At 33.4% G+C, this 20,429-nt stretch overlaps 1 protein-coding gene across 1 annotated transcript in view; it reads right to left on the bottom strand.

The window, feature by feature from the left end:
- The window catches only part of LOC114333630 (VPS35 endosomal protein-sorting factor-like), a 106,953-nt gene that overhangs the window by 38,070 nt on the left and 48,454 nt on the right, over positions 1–20,429 (bottom strand). Inside the window, exons 10-11 of the mRNA XM_050654355.1 lie at positions 20,169–20,312; positions 16,674–16,997 (exon numbers count right to left, since the gene is read on the bottom strand). Of these exons, the coding sequence (XP_050510312.1) occupies positions 16,674–16,997; positions 20,169–20,312 (468 nt within the window). The remainder of the gene's footprint in view (positions 1–16,673; positions 16,998–20,168; positions 20,313–20,429) is intronic.

Here is a 20,429-nt window from a genome sequence, read left to right as displayed (position 1 = left end):
AAATACAGGGTGCGGCAAAAGTCAGTTCCCCGATTTGCACAATCGAAAAATATCGGAAAATGAAAATGCAAAACGTTTAATTAAGTCGTAAATTTGGGTTACAAAGGTGCATATAAAAATCTAAGCTTTATGTTCGAACTGGTGTCCATCTTCCTCGATACAACGTTCACAACGGCTCGCAACGCTACGGCATGTTCGGTTGAGGATTGCCTTGTTCTGACGGAGGTGTTCAAATTCTTCCTCAATAATTTTGTCTTCAACTGTGGGAGAGTTTGCGGTCGCCTAGCATACACACTATTCTTCAGCAGACCCCATAAAAAGAAATCGCAAAAGAAAAACGCGTTCTTATTTCGTGTATTTGCCGCCCGCCTGCATGTTTAACTCGTTACTAACAACGCACCGACACACACAACGAACAGCAACACGTGACAGGCAGATGAACGAAACTCAAGGTTAAAAACTCAGTAGGAGACACCTAGCTGTTATGCGAGGCCGATTGTTAGCATGTACTTATAGCGCTTATGCACGAAACTACATAGCGGGAACTGACTTTTGCCGCACCCTGTACAACATTAGGAACTGACATGTTTAAGCTACTGCGTATGAAACCCAATTTTCTTAGTTATTCATTAAAAAATTCTTCTATTGAATAATAATAATAATTATAGGATATACGCTGAGAGATCGGAAGAGGAGTGAAGACAGACGAAAATGTAACATACACTGTATAAACGAATGGACACTAAGTAGAAAAATATGCAATTACGCAGAATGGGCGAGACCCGTGTGGTCAAGATAGCAAGAGATAAACGACCAATAGACAGAAGAAGTATCTGACGACCGCGCAAAATATAGAGGACATAAGAGAAAACATTTCCTTACTTTTAATTTTTATTTTTTGGTCTATGGAATCTGCAAAAATAAATGTATGGTTTGTAGAATTTAAGGAATAGTTTTGATTAAATATTGAAACAATATTCGCCAACAATTTGTCAGATATGATTTTAACACAAAACATTCCAAAGCTACAAAAACGCATTGTTGTGTGGTTGACCTCATTTAACATATGGTATGTAAAATATTAGTATACAAGATTTATGTAAACAATGGTTGGTGTAAATATTAATTATATAACCCACATTAATATTGATAAAGCTACTTTTATCACCTCAACAGCAAGATAAGTGATTGCATTATGAAGGACATATAGACCAAAATTGCTACTTAATGTTAAAAAAAATATCGTAAAATAGAAAAAGGACAGGTCGGGATTTAGTAATACGGCTGTAACACGTTAACTGCCGATTTATTCTGGGTAGATTTGCACCGAGAGCAGCTTACATTTTTTGATACAAAGACATATATTTACTAGTTTTTCGAAAAGTTCGAATAAAGTATGTACTTTTAAGCTGTATTTTTAAACTATACAGCTAATACAGCGATACAGTGTTAGCCAAAAGTCCCCTCCACCGCTCGTACCTTTTGATTTTGAACGGTTATGCGTATAATAGTGAAATTTGGAGGGATGAAATGAACGGACGTAGGCTTTTTAACTAGTCATAACAAGTGACGTAATAATAACAGATGACGTAATACAGTGGAAGCTCGATTATCCGTCTCTCTATTACCTGTCACCTCTGTTAACCGTCAGGGTACATATTGACTACATAAGTAAAAATTTAGTCATCAATTCGTTTTGTTTGAGCATTGCGATAAGCCAAACGAAATTCGTTGAAATGTACACGTGCAGTTATGCCATCACCGCATTTATTTATGTAAATAATTTTTGTTCTTATTCAGGACTCTGGTGTGGGAGCACCCCAAATAGAATTCTATTTTAGTGACGTCACGTTGCCTAGCAACCGTCGATTCTCCCATTATGAAATTCTATTTTGTGACATCATTAAAATAGAATTCTATTTGGCCTGCTCTGAGCCCTGGATTAAATTTCAATTTAAATAGGTAATGATAAATGAAACCGTGCTTTTAGAGTTCTATTTTTAGAATCGCAAGTCAAAAATAAAAACGTACAGCTCAATAATAATTATTAGATTTGATGATTTTACCTCGATTAAGAAATTCAGCCGTTGCAAAATGTGAAGTAACAATAAGACAAACAAAGATTTCGGAATATTTTAAATCAAATTGATTCTGCTGTACTAACATAAATCCCTCTTATATTGTCAAATAAAACATACAAATACAATTTGAGAGTTATATGTACTACGAATTTTTATTGAAGTTATACTTCTTTACCGGCGATATGAGGGTGAATTTTTATATGTTAAAACCTATGATCCCGGCGCATGCGCATTATAACTTTGTTCTGATTGAATGTTCAAATGACATGTCAAAAATTATTCAATATGGCGGCTATGGCACAGCTGTAGTTAGATTATTTATGGTTGTTGCGTTTTAAAATTTGTGTGAAAAGAAACAACAAACAAAAATTAGTTAACAGTTATACTGTCTTTTTAAATAGTTTTCATATACCTATATTTTTGGACTTTTGGACTATTTTGGACAAGGAAAACTCATTCTAATTTGGTAAGTAATTTTTATTACAATCATATTGTAATTATACATTTGGATTAGGTTGAAATACAGTAGAGCGTCGATTATCCGAACTAATTGGGGGACATAGGTGTTCGGAAAACCGATTTCTTCGGATATTTGAACTACAATATATTGATACATATTTATAGTCATACATATTTATCCACAAGTGAATAAAAGCCATATTTATATACCTACATATGTATTTATATCTTGATAATGACAACTAGCAACTTAACAAAAAAGTGCAGTCTTTGTAACAACATAATTATTTTTGGATACAATATTGAAGAAAATTGAAGATATTTTAAGCGTCAATTACTAACGCTTGCTCGGTATTCGAGTGCGGGACGCGGGAGTCGATAGTTCGAATAAGCGGTCGTTCGGTTGATCAAAGTTCGGATAATCGACGCTCTACTGTACATTTATTTTCTCAAGAAATCCCAAATTAGGTCCGATTTTTATTTTTAAATTATGATTTTTTGACGTAGATTTATTTATCTAGTAGGTATGTAATGCTTTGATTTACATACTTAATTTGATTACCAACGAAAGTTCTACCAATCTTCATCTAATATATTGTTTTCTTACTGTTTTGTTATATTTTAATATTTTCTTCCACAAAATTTAAACTACATAATTTAGTTATATTCAAAACAACTGTCAAACAGTAAAACGTTCAGTTACCCTATTTTTCCACATGACAAATAATGTGGAATTGGACGAGTGAGTCTAGGCTTCGATTACGAATCAAAGCACCCCGAAATTCACGGGTTCGATTCCCGATGCAAGTTTTTATTTTTTTATTTTTTTATGCATTTTATGATTGTAAGTATACCGGGTGGTGAATTGGAACACGGGCCATAGGAAACTCAATGTAAAATTCTAAACTGTTGAATTCCTGCTTCCCTAATTATTTTACATCGAAAGTCATAAGAAACTATTTGTAGAGAATTGAAATCTGTATTGAAAACAACTGTTAATATTGTTCTACGAACAATAATTATTCAAAATTTTGTAAAAATATAATACAATTTTCAGAGAAATACGCCAAAGTTACGCCACACACAGTGCAATAATGTGTATAAGATTGCATTCGGTGACAATAAGTTTATTATATTAACAATTTGAACTGTCAATTTCTTTATTTATTTTATCATTTATTGTTTAAAACACAATAAAGTTGATCAGATACCCTCAGTTAAGGAGAAAGTATTAATAATAAAGATATTTTCTTCAGTCAATAGTGTGCTCACTGTCAGTTAAATAGTAACGTGTGGCCTAACATGCCCACACATACCTACTGCGGTAAATACATTAAGTATATTTTTCAAAATTTTGGAATGTGTTTAAATCGTAGAACAATTGTAACTTCTGTTTTTAATACAGATTTCAATCCTCTACAAATAACTTCTCATGACTTTTGATGTAACATAATTAGGGAAGCAGGAATTCAACAGTTTAAAATTTTACATTGAGTTTCCTATGGCCCGTTTTTCGATTCACCACCCTGTATTTGTTATATAATTTTTTTTTTCAGAAAATGCGTATTTAAATTTTTGCCAACAATTTTTATCGTTCAGAAATCATTTTTTCTTTGTGGCATTTTTCAATGTGTTTGTGTGCGTTTTATTCTTTTATTTTTTAAATTTTTGGTATTGTCTTAAAAATCACATAATATGTAGTAGAAGTATAACTTCTTACGTGCGTACAAAGTACACACACATTCTTTTTTTTGAAGTTATACTTCTTTAGGCGCGATTGAGACTAAAATTTCATAATACTGCGCGCATGCGCACACAGACAGTATGGCGTTTAGTTGCTAAATCTTTCTAGTTATGTATACATATATCAGTGCAAGAAAAGGTGTGAAAAGAATATATTAGTGTTTTTAGTAAATATATTTATTATAATTTTTGTGTCTTTGGTTTTGCCTTCCTCAGGAGTAAGATGAGTATTATTAAAACATTTTATTGTATATTTATTATACTTCACACCTTGTCTGTTTGTTACCGTGAATTGTCATTAGGTACGTCCGAACCGATACAGACAGTCGTCGTAGCGTGTTTGGTATAGCATTCGGCCAGAGATCGAGAGGTCTTGAGTTCGAATCCAGTGCAATCCTATACTTTTTTTTATTATTTTGAAAGCGGTAAGCACAAAATTAGTTTGGTGTTTAAGGCTGTTTTATCAGTTGAAGCACATTGCAATGTTAAGTAGTCGTATCACTTACTTTCGTAGACTGCTTACGTCAGACACACGTGACTCCCTACTTGAAATTGATTTGAAGTAGGGAGTGCGACCGACAATTCGATCTTTACTCAGTGGCGCCGGCGGACAAGTATTTTAATGACAACAAAATGCATTATTCTCCATTCAAATTAGCTTTGTCGGGAGTACCTTTTTAGATTGATTTTATCGTAGATAATATTTTAAAAAGAATTATCACATTTTTGTCACGTAGTTTGGCCTATGTCAAACTAGTTTATCCTGATATAATAAAGATTCACACTTCAGGATAAACTAGTACGGCCTTCTTCTTCTTCTTCTTCTTGTAGTGCCTATCCGTTTCGGATGTTGGCGGCCATCATGGCAATCTCTACTTTTCACACTGCTGCTATGAAAAGATTTGTAGTGGTTGTGTTGAACCATGTACGTACATTTTTCAGCCAGGAAATCCTGCGCCTAGTACGGCCTAGCCTACACTAATTTAGCCGAGTCGAAAGTAATTTGACGAGCATGTAAGGACTTTTACATGCGGGGAATTCCCAAATTACGTCCTTTATAATCCAAGGATGGTACTAAAAGTGAGAAATTTGACCTAGGCTGTCTGTCCGTCGGTCCGTCCGACCGCGAATATAACTGCTCCGTCACTATACTAGGTGGAATGACAAATAAGGTGTCAAATGAAAGCTTATAATCCAAGGATGGTACCAAACGTGAGAAATTTGAGCTAGGCTGTCTGTCCGTCGGTCCGTCCGACCGCGAAAATAACTGCGTCCGTCTTGTCTGTCTGTTTGCAAACTCAACTCCTCCGTCATTATACCAGGTAGAATGACAAATGAGGTGTCAAATGAAAGCTTATCCAAGGATGGTACTAAAAATGAGAAGTTTGACATAGGCTGTCTGTCCGACCGCGAATATATATAACTTCTCCGTCACTATAACAGGTAGAATGAAAAATGAGGTGTCAAATAAATGCTTATAATCCAAAGATGTTATTAAAGGTGAGAAATCTTAGCGAGGCTGTCTGTCCGTCTTTCCGTCCGATCGAGAATGTAATTCTTCCGTCAATATACCAGATATAATGACAAATAAGGTGTCAAATGAAAGCTTATAATCCAAGGCTGGTACTAAAGGTGAGAAAGGACCCCGCAGAAACCTTATGGGAAATGGCTCTCTGTCAAATGCTCTGATACTTTGGATTCTGGTAGTCATTGATTTGTAGAACAAAAGACTTCATGGGCGCGTAGCTAAAAAAAATTACAGTTCTGAGATATAAGCCTCTGAAGTTGTAGGTACAGTGAGGACGTTTGAGTTGAAATAAATTCATTTTCTCGAGAATGGGAGACTCTGGAGATAAATTACGAATCAGCTCGATTTTTATTTTTAAATAATAATTTTTTGGCGTATATATCATACTAGTGACGTCATCCATCTGGGCGTGATGACGCAATCGGATTTTTTTAAATAGGAATAGGGGTCGTGTGATAGCTCATTTGAAAGGTAATTCAATTCTCTATTCACTAATGTAAACATTAACATAATTATTTATACAGGGTGGCCAAAACTTTTTTTTAATTAAATTAATTGAGACAAAAAGAAGAATGTATATAATTTATTTAATTCGAAATACATTTTACTGCTGTCAGAAAACAGAAAAAAATGTTAATTTGAAAAATAAACATTGCCTTTCGCTTAAATTAAATGTTCAAACTGCTAAGAGGTAGGTGGGTGGCAGCTTTAATATTGAATTTAAGCGAAAAACAATATTTATTTATCAAATAAACATTTTTTTCTGTTTTCTGACAGCAGTAAAATGTATTTCGAATTAAATAAATTATATACATTCTTCTTTTTGTCTCAATTAATTTAATTAAAAAAAAATTGGGCACCCTATATAAATGATTATGTTGATGTTTATATTAGTGAATAGAGAATTAAATAGCCTTTCAAATGAGCTATCACACGACCCCTATTCCTATTTAAAAATATCATCGATTGCGTCATCACGCCCAGATAGATGACTTCACTAGTATGATATATATGCCAAAAAATTATAATTTAAAAATAAAAATTGGCCTGATTCGTAATTTATTTCCAGAGTCGCCCATTCTCGAGAAAATGAATTTATTCCAACTCAAACGTCCTCACTATACCTATATCTTCAGAGGCTTATTTCTTAGAACTATGATTTTTTGGAGCTACGCGTCCATGGAGTCTTTTGTTCTACACATCAAGAACTACCACAATCCTAAGTTTCAGAGCATTTGACAGAGAGCCATTTCCCATAAAGTTTCTGCGGGGTCCTTTGTTCTAGGACTTCCGGTTCTAGACGCTCACTTCAGGCCAAACTAGTTTGGGCTTTAGTAACATTCTTTGATTATAAGCTTTTATTTGACACCTCATTTTTCATTCTACCTGGTATAGTAACAGAGCAGTTATATTCGCGGTCGGACGGACCGACAGACAGACAACCTAGGTCAATTTTGTCAGTTTTAGTACCATCCTTGGATTATAAGCTTTCATTTGACACCTCATTTGTCATTCTACCTGGTATAGTGACGGAGCAGTTATATTCGCGGTCGGACAGACCGACAGACAGACAGCCTAGGTCAAATTCCTAACTTTTAGTACCATCCTTGGATTATAAGCTTTCATTTAACACCTTGCTGAAAAATCTACGTACGTGGTTCAACACAACCACTACAAGTCTTTTCAGAGCAGCAGTGAGAAAAGTAGAGATTGCCATGATGATCGCCAACATCCGAAACGGATAGGCACTACAAGAAGAATAAGAAGAAGGCCGTACTAGTTTATCCTGAAGTGTGAATCTTTATTATATCAGGATAAACTAGTTTGGCCTGAAGTGCGTCTTTATATCAGGATAAACTAGTTTGGCCTGAAGTGTGCGTCTTTATATCAGGATAAACTAGTTTGGCCTAGCCTAGGCAAGAGTTTAGCAATAAAATACATTACTGTCATGAAGTAGATGGAGCACATTTTGAACACTTAATATAAGAACTGGTTCTTAAATTTGCAAATAATACAGATAAAAATCAGTCATATGCAGTATACAGTATACTAAACAAAAATGAATTGTGCAAACTAAAAAAAAAACATTTAAAACATACACTCTGGACCAAAATTAACCGCCCACCTTAAAAATGGGCCATTTTTGATGTGTCGAATTTCCTAAACCTGTTGTCCGATTTTTTTGATTTTTTTAATATGTTATATTATTTAACAATATCGCTCTAATAATATTGTTGCTAAACAGGTAAATTTTCTGAAGCTATTTCTTTGTGGCATTTATGTAATTAACTATGGTAATTGGAAAATAAGACACACTTTAACTTGAAAAATGATTTTATTGACGTTTCGACTTCCACCTGGGACGTCGTTATCAAAATATTTATACTTACAAAATATTAATAAATTAAACACAAAAGTTGTTGTTTAAAAATCTTCTAATAATTTAATTTAGTCTGACTTACTCATATCGGCAATTCAGACATATATTATACATTTTAAAGTAGACGACTTTAAAATGATATTGCTAATATTATGAGTTGCATTCCTGGGATGACTTTATTGAAAGATAGTTCATTCGATTATATGAACTCAACTTTAACTCAAGAATATTCGTCACAAAAAATTATAGCTTGTTATCTGTCTTTAAAAAGACAGCCACATGTAATGGTGACAGTAAAATTCTCATGTTAGTGACTCCATAGTAAATGACGAGGAAAAACCGGGAAACAACCTCATGATACTATCCCGACATTGTAAGTATTTGGTCTTACATTTATTCTCAAAACTAACACCAAATACTGACTTTATATGTATGTTGTATTAAATTATGTAATTAAATTATAAATAATATTATAAAATATAAATTATGTACTATCCTCGATATGTTATTGACTTGCTAATCGTGGTATTTTCTTTCCATTGACTTCCTCTTTTAGTATGGGTAACCACATCTTACTGCATTCTACCGAGGAATTTGCGACACAATTGGTTTCATTTAGCATAATTAGAGCAGATTCTTTGATTTTTCTCATTTTACTATCTGTTTCTCTCAGGACTATACTTGAATCTTTCCACTGAACTCTATGTTCATTATCCCATGTTGACATTATATAAATATATGTCAACACGAGTTATTGCCAATCATTCTCTTTATTTCTTTCTCCCCTTCCTTATACCCTTTCAGTTGTCGGATTTGGGTTTAGTTTAGCTACATATTCACCCATCTCTTCCATTCTTTTCTGTCTTGTGCTGTTAGTTTCATTTCTTTTTTGTAATGTTTGTCTGCCTTTTTTCTTTTTTGTAATATTCCTTGTTTCGTGAATTTTCCTTGTTAGTCTACTAGGTTTCATTCTCATCAGATGTCCATACCAGTTTAATTGTCTCTTTATTATTTTTTTCATTATTGGTTCCTGTTTAGTTATCCCTCTTATTGCCTCATTTCTTATTATATCCCATTTGGTCTTTCCGGTTATAGCTCGTAGATGTCTCATCTCAATTGCATTTATCCTACTATTATGCTTTTTCTGTAAAGTCCAATTTTCGCTCGTATACAGTATCGTCGGTATCACAATCGTATTATTTATTTTAATTTTTGTTTCGTGGGACAATTCTTTTTTCCTCAGAACTGTTTGATTTTTTAGTTCTGTTTGTTATTTCGAGGTCTATTTTCCCATCATTGGTAATTATACTTCCAAGATAATCATATGCGGTAACTATTTCCAGTTGAGTATTTTTGCATTTTATATTTATTCATTTTCTTCCTTTTCGCCGATGACCATTATTTTACTTTTCTCGATGTTTATTTCCATTTTTAATTTCTCTATTTCTTCTGTCCATATGTTTATAAGTTTTTGCATTTTTGTCACGGAATCTGCTATAAGGACTATGTCATCCGCATACAATAAGGCTTCTATTTTTATTGGCTGTAATCTTTGGTATCCTATTGTTGTCTGTATTTGGTTCGTTCTTTCTCCAGTATTTCTAGTCAATTCATTCATGACTATTATGAATAGTAGCGGACTAAGACTGTCTCCTTGTTTGATACCTCTTTCCCAATTGAATTCTTCAGATCTTTCTCCTGCTATCTGTACACGTCCTTTTACTACTCTGTATATACTTTCAATTATTTTTATCAGTGTAATTGGTCCTTTCATGATTTGCAAGCATTTCCATATAATTTTTCTTTCTATAGAGTCGAATGCTGCCCATCTATGAATGCTAGAATGAGCTTTCCCCCCGAGTCAATACATCTTTCTATTATATTTCTAATGATGTAAATGTTATCGTTTGTCTGCCTTTCTGGTCTAAACGCTGCTTGTTCTTCTCCCAGTTCTTTTTCTACCTCTTGTCTTAGCCTCTTCTCTACTATTTTCGTGTATATTTTAAAACATACCGATGATAAACATATTGCTCTATAATTTTCGCAGTTGACGTGTTCTCCCTTTTTGTATATTGGCACTATAAGGTTACTTTGCCAGTCTTTTGGGATTTGCTGCTTTTTCCATGCCTCTTTGTATATTTTCAACAACCAGTTTATCCCTTCTTTTTTCCATTTCCGGATCTATGTCATCATTCCCTCCAGCTTTACCTATTTTTACGTTTGATACTTCCTGTATTACTTCTTCTCTACTTATTTGCTCTAATTCTTTGTTCTCGTTATCTTGATATGTTTCATTTCTATCATCTCTAGTTTCATTTCGAAATTTGTTTTCATAGTATTCTTTCCATACTTTAGCTATCTGTTCTGGATTTGTTTGGATTTGATTTGTTGTATCCCTTATGGCTGTTATTTCTTTGCCTATATTGCCAATCATAAAAAACATTAACACTTACTTAATTACATCCTTTCAATGAAAAAGAGTGTGTGTACTTTGCACGCACATAAGAAGTTATACTTCTATTATTATGATTTAAACGAAATAAATATATTTTAAACAGTTTAATTGTATTTTTATTACAATATTAAACTAATTTTAATACTTAAAATAATACCAAAAATTAAAAATAACGTTAATAGTTAGGTCATTTTTTATGAACTGTATCCTCCCTGCAGTTGCTTTTCCCTTGACGAATCGTAGAAAATCTAAATAAATTTATTTACTAACAAATTATCAGTAAATATCTATCAGCGACCGTTGTGAGCGGCCGTAGCGTAACGGCATAATCGCTGGCCTCATACGCCAGTGCACGTGGGTTCGAGCCCTGCCAAAGACAAACAATTTTTCATTTCTAAAAATGATACGAGCCGTCTCACCGTGCCTCGGAGAGCACGTTAAGCCGTCGGTCCCCCTGGGCTAGTGTACATCGACACTAGTTACTTGAAACAGGGTTAAAGATGTAAATGGCGCCGGAACAATCCAAAAGGATCTCCCCGGCAAAAATGCCATAAGATATTATTATTATTATACCGTCCTATAATATAATCGAATTAACAAAAACGCCATTTCACACTTTATTTGCATTAGGGTGGGGGTGGTATGGTTTGAAATATTTAATATTATTTCAAATAAAAGTGCATACTTTCAAGAATACTCTCTGAAAATTTCAGATTAATCGAAGTAAAATTACCCGAGATACAGAGTGTTGAATATCCCTACCTTCGACCCGCTTTGCCGCGGCTTCGCGCCAGCACGCTTGAGCGTAGTGAGAAACGTTAAACAACTGTTCGCCTTCTCTTTTGTAGATTACTCCGCAATTGCAAAAACATATCCCAATGTTCATCACTTTACGATTTGGCAGACAAATAAGAAGATGAAGATACAGTTGTCAAAACTTTAAACGCATTTTTCTCAAAACGGCTTTTTCAAATGCGGTGGACATTGTAACTGAAAAACTACTTGGCTGATCTACCTGAAATTTTGCATAGATTTTCTTTAGACATTTCGTGAGGTAACAACGTCGAGATATTTTTCGTTTTTTGCTTATTTTTTGTTCAACAATATTAAATCTGTTGGTTTTCACAAAAATATTATTAAAAATTTCTTATTTTTGACTTCTGAGTGATACCAAAAATTCAAAAATCATTAAAAATAAAAAAAACTCGACGCTGTTACCTCGTGAAACTCATAAGCTAATTAAATATTTTTGAATTTTTTGTTTCGTATGATCCAGTGATGAGTTCTGATGTCCACCGCAAAATCAATTTTTTTAGCTGCCTGCCAAAATTTGTCACCAATGGCTTATTTTTCAATATTTTGGATTGATTTTTTTCTTAAATATCCTTTGAATTGTACTTAATATGTTTATTTAATTTAAAAATAAAACAATTCTACCATAGCTTTGGAAAAAATTCACAAAAATGTGCTTGATATGTTGATTTCAAACCATACCCCCCCCCCTTAATACCTAACTTAAAAGATTTAAGAATTTTTTAATTTTAGACGAAATAAAAATTTCGTATGACGGTAATGACAGAATGCTTTTGTTTGATGGCCGGTTTCGATATTCAATCGATAGTTGTTATCAATATTGAATATTCTATCTTGAATTTAATTAATAATAATGTAAATTTTGTACAATATTTTTAATAATTAAAGTAAATAAATTTTAAGTTCACTCAAATAAATAATCGATTACTGTCATCGACCACTTACATTCAATCTCGGGTAATTTGATTAATAATCGCGACAGGCAAAGTAAAATTTTTCCTTCAGTAAAATAAAGTGTTACTTTACTGCCGCAAATGAGGGCAAATGAGTACAATAATGAATTACTTTAGTGACTGTAGGGCGTTATTGAAGTGTAGCACGATAATGTGTACACAAAATGAACTAAGGTCGCGTTGTTCAAAATCGAAAGAGATAAGGGAGTGATTATTTGTATAATTCTTACTAGCTCATAAACAAAGATAAAATTTGAAAAAAAAATGTAAAGATGGTAGCAACTAGAGCTAATCCAGAAATACCTATTGGATGAATAAAACGATGAAAACAAGTTAAAAACAATTTGCCAAAAAGGCGCCATTTTGTCTTGTCTTCGAGAGACAAAGAAAACTCTTAAAACCAAAATACACATACATATAAATAAATAACACGTAACAATGGAACAAATAGACTAAGTACTTTTCTAAAATGTTTAAAAAACTGAATAACCACACTTACCTTATTTAGTTTTAATCAAAATTCATTAGAATTGTTTTTTGATGTCCAAGAGAAGAGAAGATTATCAGAAAAATTATACAATACAAAACTGTTACATACTGATTATATTTATTAATATTAGCCGAAATAGAGCCAGGAAAGGAAAGTGATCCCTAGTCACTAGTAGTTCACTAATTAGATTTTAAAATATTTATTTAATAATTCTTGAGAATACTACCTTTGGAATTTTTTTTTGGCTATTGGGACCGTGCAAGTTCGGAAAAGTGACACCTGGTTTCTACGCTCTGCAACTTTATTCGCACTTTTAATTATATTGGCCAATCATATTGGTCCTGGTTGCTGGATAATTGTCAAGGCTATAGTCCAAAAAAATAATAAGAAGAAAAAATAATATTCAGGTTATGTTATTAAACAATTGTATGTAGTAAATAAAATTAGTTATTAAAATGCAGCACTGCAAGCAAAATACAATTAATTAAATTTACCTTTATACAGGGTGTCCCGAAAAGAATGGTCATAAATTATACCACACATTCTGGGGTCACAGATAGTTCGGTTGGGCCTAACTTACCTTAGTACAAATGTGCTCATAAAAAAAGTTACAGCCCTTTGAAGTTACAAAATGAAAATCGATTTTTTTCAAAATATCGAAAACTCTCAGAGGTTTTATATTGAAAATGGACATGTATCATTCTTATGACAGGACCACCTTAAAACAAAATTATAGTGAAATTTTTCCACCCCATAAAAAATTTATGGGGATTTTGTTCCCTTAAACCTGTCTGACAACAATATTATTACAGCGATATTGTTAAAGAATAAGGCTATACGCTCCGAGCTTCGCTGGTATCGCCACCTACCTAACGGATTACTATTATAAATTTCACCGGAAATTTCGCTGAATTTACTGAAGAACAGAATTTATTATTCATTATAATTATTTTTAAGATTTTGCTTATGGTTTTGAAGTTTATGTTGACAGTTAATATTAGAACAAATTTATTCTGCAAAAAAGTATAATAATTTAATATAACTATAGTATAATCCTTCTTAAATATTAACTTATGCATTTATTGCACTTAAATAATTAATTAAGAGCGTAAACGTAAAATTTCGGGCCAACTCTTTTTAAATGCATTACTTTTTTTTCGAATCCTGAGAGAACCACTAAGTATATTTGAAAAATTTAAACGCAGAATGAAAGAGTACATTATTATCGAGGTTCAAAAGTCTCTGAAAATTTCTATTTATTTTAATAAGTTACAGGGGTGAAAAAAAAGAGAAAATTTAGTGTGATTTTTAATTTCAAATATATATCTCATTCAGAAGAAATTTTTGTTTATTCTAAGGACCTTTCGGCCCTCGCAAATAATGTAACTTTATGCTTAGCGACAGGAAATCTGTCGAATACATAGTTACTATTGTAACCAGTATTTTGACAGTCTTTAATACAACAACTTTCGTGAGACATTTAGTAAAAATTATATGCAACTCTTAATGCAGAACGTCAAATTTCCAGTAAAAATTTTGAGACTTGTCACTACTAGCGCTCGCGAATTTTTAATTATCCCCTCTACCTACGAGCTCATAGCGTATAACATATTAAAAAAATCACTTAAATCGGACAAGAGGTTTAGAAATTCGAGACATCAAAAATGACCCATTTTGTGAGGTGGCCGTTTTTTGTACCGGTCAGTGTAGCTTTGGTATCTCCTATAATAGTCTAGGCGCCAGCTAGGTCACCGTAATCGAGGAAAATAGAATAAAAGGTGATACGAGGTAGTTTATGATGATTTAATTATAAGAATTATATGATAAAATTGTAGGAGGATCTTTAAAACCGAAAAGTAAAGATAACGTATACATAATAATATGTAAATTATAATTTGTATAGAGAGGTTCACGAGCGAACCTTTTCGCTGTGAGCCGATCTTGTCTCAGAGCGCGATATTAATATATCTATATCTTGGCCAAAACTAAACCAACGAACATTTTCCTAAGCTCACAATGTTCCTTTTGAGTTCGTCTATCATTACTGTTAATTAAAGTATAAATGTTTATTGCTCAAATTTGCTTAAAACCCTTATAAACAAATTAATGTATAAATGTGTTAAGAAAATTATAACTTCAAACGGGAATAACATTAATACAACTGAAGATAAGGGAATTTAACGAACTTTATTTAAAGATCTATGAATTAAGCTTTAAAATGAGACTTTGTAAGCTCATTTGCAGGCGTAGAAGTGAGTTACGATCGAATGAGCTTCGAAAAATACTTATTTTGCAATTTTCAATTTGCATTATCCACTAATTTTACAATGTCTTGAATTCTAATTATTGGATTTAAGTTTAGTAAACGCCATTTTCTTTGTTTTTTATTAAGTACAGTGGAACCCTGATAAGTCAGCCTTCGATAACCCCGAAGTCCGGATAACCCGGACCGATTTTCATCAGAAAAAAAAACAAACTTTTTTCAATCTGACTGAGTTTTTTCCCAATAAACGGACAATACTGTATACAACTGTAAATAATTTAGATGTATTGTGCCTATGTATTTCATGTTTTTGGAATTAGAATGGAGTTTATCTATAAGTATACACACCGTGTTTTATTAATTTTTACCATATTCTCCAGCTAACCCGGATTTTCGATAACCCGCATCGGCCGCGGTCCCGATTAATCCGACTTATCGAGGTTCCACTGTAACAAATTTTATTTGAAAACTGTTTTGTATCTCTTTTAGTTTATGAGTTGGAGCCTTATAAACAATTGAATTGTTTACAACAATTTTTTAACCACTCAGATCGAAATCCACCCTCGAAATTCGTAATCAGCAGCCAAAAATATTTTTGTTATTAAAAATTTATTATCAAAAATTATTCTCATTCATTTGTTTCGAATTTCTGTTATATGTCGTATAATCCGTGTGTATTAATGTATTAATATGCCTGGATCCCGCGCACCAAAAAAGTTGATTAATAGCAAGCTAAACGGTGTCTAGTCGGACAAACTTTGATGTACGGGAACACTGGAACAGGGGAAGTTTTAATTGTGTAACAGTTTAAAAATTTGGAACGCCAGATTACGAAAACGTCCCATGTATTTTGTCAGACAGAACATCCAATTGATTTGTTACCCTTTCATTAAACTCTCATGCAAAAATCAGACTCATATTACTAACCACCATCATTCCTGTCATTTGACATGTTCTTCGTGTTCCACTCATTAAAATGCCCAGTTGGTGATAAACACTAGTCTGATTTTTGCAAGAAAGTTTAATGAAATGGTAACAAATCAAATGGAAGTTCTGTTCGACAAAATACATGGAACATGTTCGTAGTTTGACGTTCCAAATTTTTAAACTGTTCCACAATTAAAACTTCCCCTGTTCCAGTGTTACCATACATCAAAGTTTGTCCGACTAGACACCGTTAAGCTATTAACAAATTTTCAGCTTGCTATTAATCAACTTTTTTTGGTACGCGGGATCCAGGTCTATAATATTTTACACAGATTATTCAACATATGACAGCAGCTCGAAACAAATGACAATCGATGAAAAGCCCTAATATAAGCCCTGAATATAAGGGATTTTGTCACAAGGGATCTCCGTATATGTATATGTGTTTTATGCTTTAATTTTTATAATTTACCTTCATAATGGTATGACTCAAAAGATTAATCAATTATTTTATTGAAACATGTGGAAAAATTTCAGCAACTTAAGTGTCACAATATCATTAATAATAATAAATCTCTTACCTGTACTAATTCAGCTAATACAGTATCAATATTCGAAAACGCCGCTCTAGCTTCCACGAAAAAGTTAAGTTGCTGTTCAAAATCTCTGCCATAATTCACTTTTCTGACGACACTGCACAATATTTCTCCAATTTGCTTATATTCATCCTCCGGTGTCAAAGCGTTGACAGAATCGTGAAGAATGCCACACAAAAACATCAAGGCGTTAGTTATGACGGGGTCGTTCGTTTTGTATTGGCCGCTACAGGAGGTCAAGATGTTTTTGCAGACTTCTACTTTGATCGATTCCTCTTGGAAGAGGTCAACAACTGGCAAAAAGTTATCCTACAAATAGAATTTAATATTTTGAAGCAATTGTACAACAAACAAAAAAAAAAGAAATAAGAAAGCTAATATTAAAAATAATATTTCCTCTACATTTGTTTCTATTTGTAGATCGAAATCTTACAAAGACCTCTGGGATAGGTGCCAGTTACTGTTGGATTCAGAGGGAGATATTCCATTTTTGTTTATATCCCAGTAATCGTTGGTGTCCAAACAGGTAATATTGTGGAATCTTACAAACTTTAATCCATACACTCTGATGTTCATTAGTTGTAACACCGTTTTGTTGACAACCATGAGCATTGTCGTAGAAGTATTATAGCTAGGGTTACCATACGTCCGGATTTTGTCCGGACAGTCCGGATTTGAAAGATATGTCCGGATTGGCGTCCGGATATGAGAAATGTCCGGATTTTTTCTTTACTAAAAAAAATGGAAAATACTAGGCCCAACGGTGGGAAATTTCATTCGGCGCAGCACCTTACGCCTAAAGTATGTTAAAACATAGGTGTATGTTAAATGTGTATTTTAAACTGGCAGAGATTTTCGAGGTTAGTTGCATACTGTAACAAAACAGCTGTACTTTTAATTGTGCCACATGCATTTCGCATATACATATGTAAAATGTAGAGGTAGAAACACAGTCAAATTCATATTTTACATTTTCTACAACCCCTTGGACTACCCTGTCCGGATTTGGCCTTAATAAATTATGGTAACCCTAATTATAGCCCATATTCATCACATGTTTCGGTCACCCTGTTTATAATATGTCGTCGCATGTTTTTGATTTGAAGCAACGAGTGCCGTATCGTCAGCGTATCTGAGATTGTTGACATTAATTCCGTTGATTTTGATGTCTTTATCTTCATTTAGACTTCTCTGAAAATAAATGCGGAGTAGATATTAAAAAATACTTCTTCACCCTTGGCGATCAAATACACCCTTGCCTCACTCCACGCCGTATGACCTGCAAATTGAATAATGCTTCTCTGGTTCCAAGATTTTTCTGACTCCAAACTGTGTTTCGCCTAGTTGTAGTTGTATTTTGTTGTAAATTCTCGAGTGCAGTATTCTACCTGAGATTGTTGACATTAATTCCGTTGATTTTAATGCCTTTATCCTCATTTGGACATCTTTGAAAATAAATTCGGGGTAGATATTAAAAAGTCTTCTTCTTTATGTGCCATCTCCGCGAGGGAGGTTGGCAATCATCATGGCTATTCTAATCTTAGATGCTGCTGCTCTGAATAGTTCGATTGATGTGCAACCGTACCACTCCCTTAAGTTACGCAACCATGGTTACGCAACCATGAGTCTTCTTCTTCCTATATTTCTCGTGCCCTGGGTTTTCCCTTGTATAATTAATTGAAGTATGCTGTATCTCTCACTACGCATAACATGCCCCAAGAATTGCAACTTTCGTGTCTTGATGGTTTCCAATAATTCCATTTTTTTGTTGACTCTTATCAAGACTTCGTTGTTTGTTACATGCTCGGTCCATGATATCCTCAGGATTCTTCTATACAGCCACAGTTCAAATGCTTCCAACTTTTTAGCAGTCGACGTGTTAAGTGTCCATGCTTCTATCCCGTAAGCAAAGTCGAGAAAGTATAACACCTTGCCAGCCTAACTTTAAAGTCTAATTACAGTTCTCTTGCACAAAGTACCTTTCTCATTTTATTGAAGTTTGTTCGTGCTTTCTCTATTCGAACTTTGATTTCTTTGAAATAATCGTTTGTGTAATTAATTATTGTGCCAAGATAGTTGTAGTTTTCAACTTGTTCTAAAGTTTTACCGTTAAATATAAGGCTTTCATCATTACATACTGTGTGTTTTTGATATCCTCATAAATTTAGTTTTCTTGATGTTTATTAATAATCCATATTCTTCTCCAAACTTAACTATATTGTTCATTAGCTTTTGGAGGTCTTGGAGGTTGTCCTCTATTATGATAGTATCGTCTGCATATTTAATGTTGTTAATTGGTGTTCCATTGACCTTTATTTCTGCTGTTTCTCCCTCAAGAGCTCTTTTCACAATTTCTTCAGAGTATGCATTGCATAGTAGTGGTGACAATACACACCCCTGTCGTACTCCTCTTTTAATTTCAAACTCTTCTGATGTTTGTTCATTAATGCATATGTGTGCCTGCTGTTTATAATATAGATTTGTTATAATTCGAACGTCATTGTATTGTAACTGTTTTGCTTTGAGGACTTCCATTAGCTCTTTGTGGCGGACTTTATCAAAAGCCTTGTTGTAATCTATGAAACAGACGTACATATCTTGGTTCACATCCAAGCATCTCTGGATTAGTACGTTGAATGCAAAGAGAGCTTCACTGGTACCTACGCCTCTACGGAATCCAAATTGGGTTTCTTCAATTTCCATATCAAGTGTTTGGTAAATGCGTTTATGAATGATCTTTAATGAATGATCTTTAAAAACGGTGCGGTGGTCGGTGCATTCTCTAGCATTTTTCTTTTTTGGGAGATAAATAAATGTTGAGATCTACCATTCATTGGGTATGGTACTCGACTGATAAATTTCATTAAAGAGTTTTAAGAGGACATCCATGTACTTATTTTCTATTATTTTAAGGATATCAATAGGCAGTTGATCTGGTCCAGGCTTTTTTCGTTTCTGGTGTTCTTTAGTGCATACAATATTTCTTCCTTTGTAATTTCTACACTTGTTTCTCTGTCTTCGATAGATATGTCTTAAGATTAAAAAGTAGAGGCGATAAAATACACTCATGCCTCACTCCACGCCGTATGACCTGCAAACTGACTAATGCTTCTCTGGTTCCAAGGCTGTTTCTGAAACCAAACTGTGTTTCACTTACTTGAATTTCTACTTTGCTGTAAATTCTCGAGTGCAGTATTCTGAAGAAAATTTTCAATACATGGCTCATCAGACTGATAGTGCGATGATCGTTAAGTGTTTAGCGTTTAATTTTTTCGGTATCATTACAAATGTTGACAGTAACTAGTCTGTTACTGTTGGTATATGTCCTGTTTCGTATATTTTATCGAACAGGTTTAGAAGAGGATGTTCATCTTTATCTCGAAAAGTTTGCTTATTTCGCCTGGGAATTTCATCAGAACCGGTTGCTTTATTGTTCTTTTAAAGGGATTTTATTTAAAAAATATAATTATTTCAACTTACCATAATTAACAGCATCTCGAAATCTTGAAATTGAGCAACTATTTTTGATATCACAATTTTTAGTTCATTATAATGGTTCTCAAAACTTCTATTGGGTGTCATATGCTCGATTAAATCTCCAAGAACAGAATTTAGCTCTCTACTCTGAAACAACAAAATATTTTTGAACTTTAATCGTAACCAAGGGGTTAACCAAAATTGTGTACTTAAGTAAAACGGTATCACAATAAATACGTGTTTGCCATTACATCGTTGCTTAAG

This window comes from Diabrotica virgifera, chromosome 6 (assembly GCF_917563875.1).
Source record: "Diabrotica virgifera virgifera chromosome 6, PGI_DIABVI_V3a".
In the NCBI taxonomy this organism is placed as follows: domain Eukaryota; kingdom Metazoa; phylum Arthropoda; class Insecta; order Coleoptera; family Chrysomelidae; genus Diabrotica; species Diabrotica virgifera.
The sequence above is the reverse complement of the archived record's forward strand: the minus strand, read 5'-3'. Positions and strand labels throughout refer to the sequence as shown.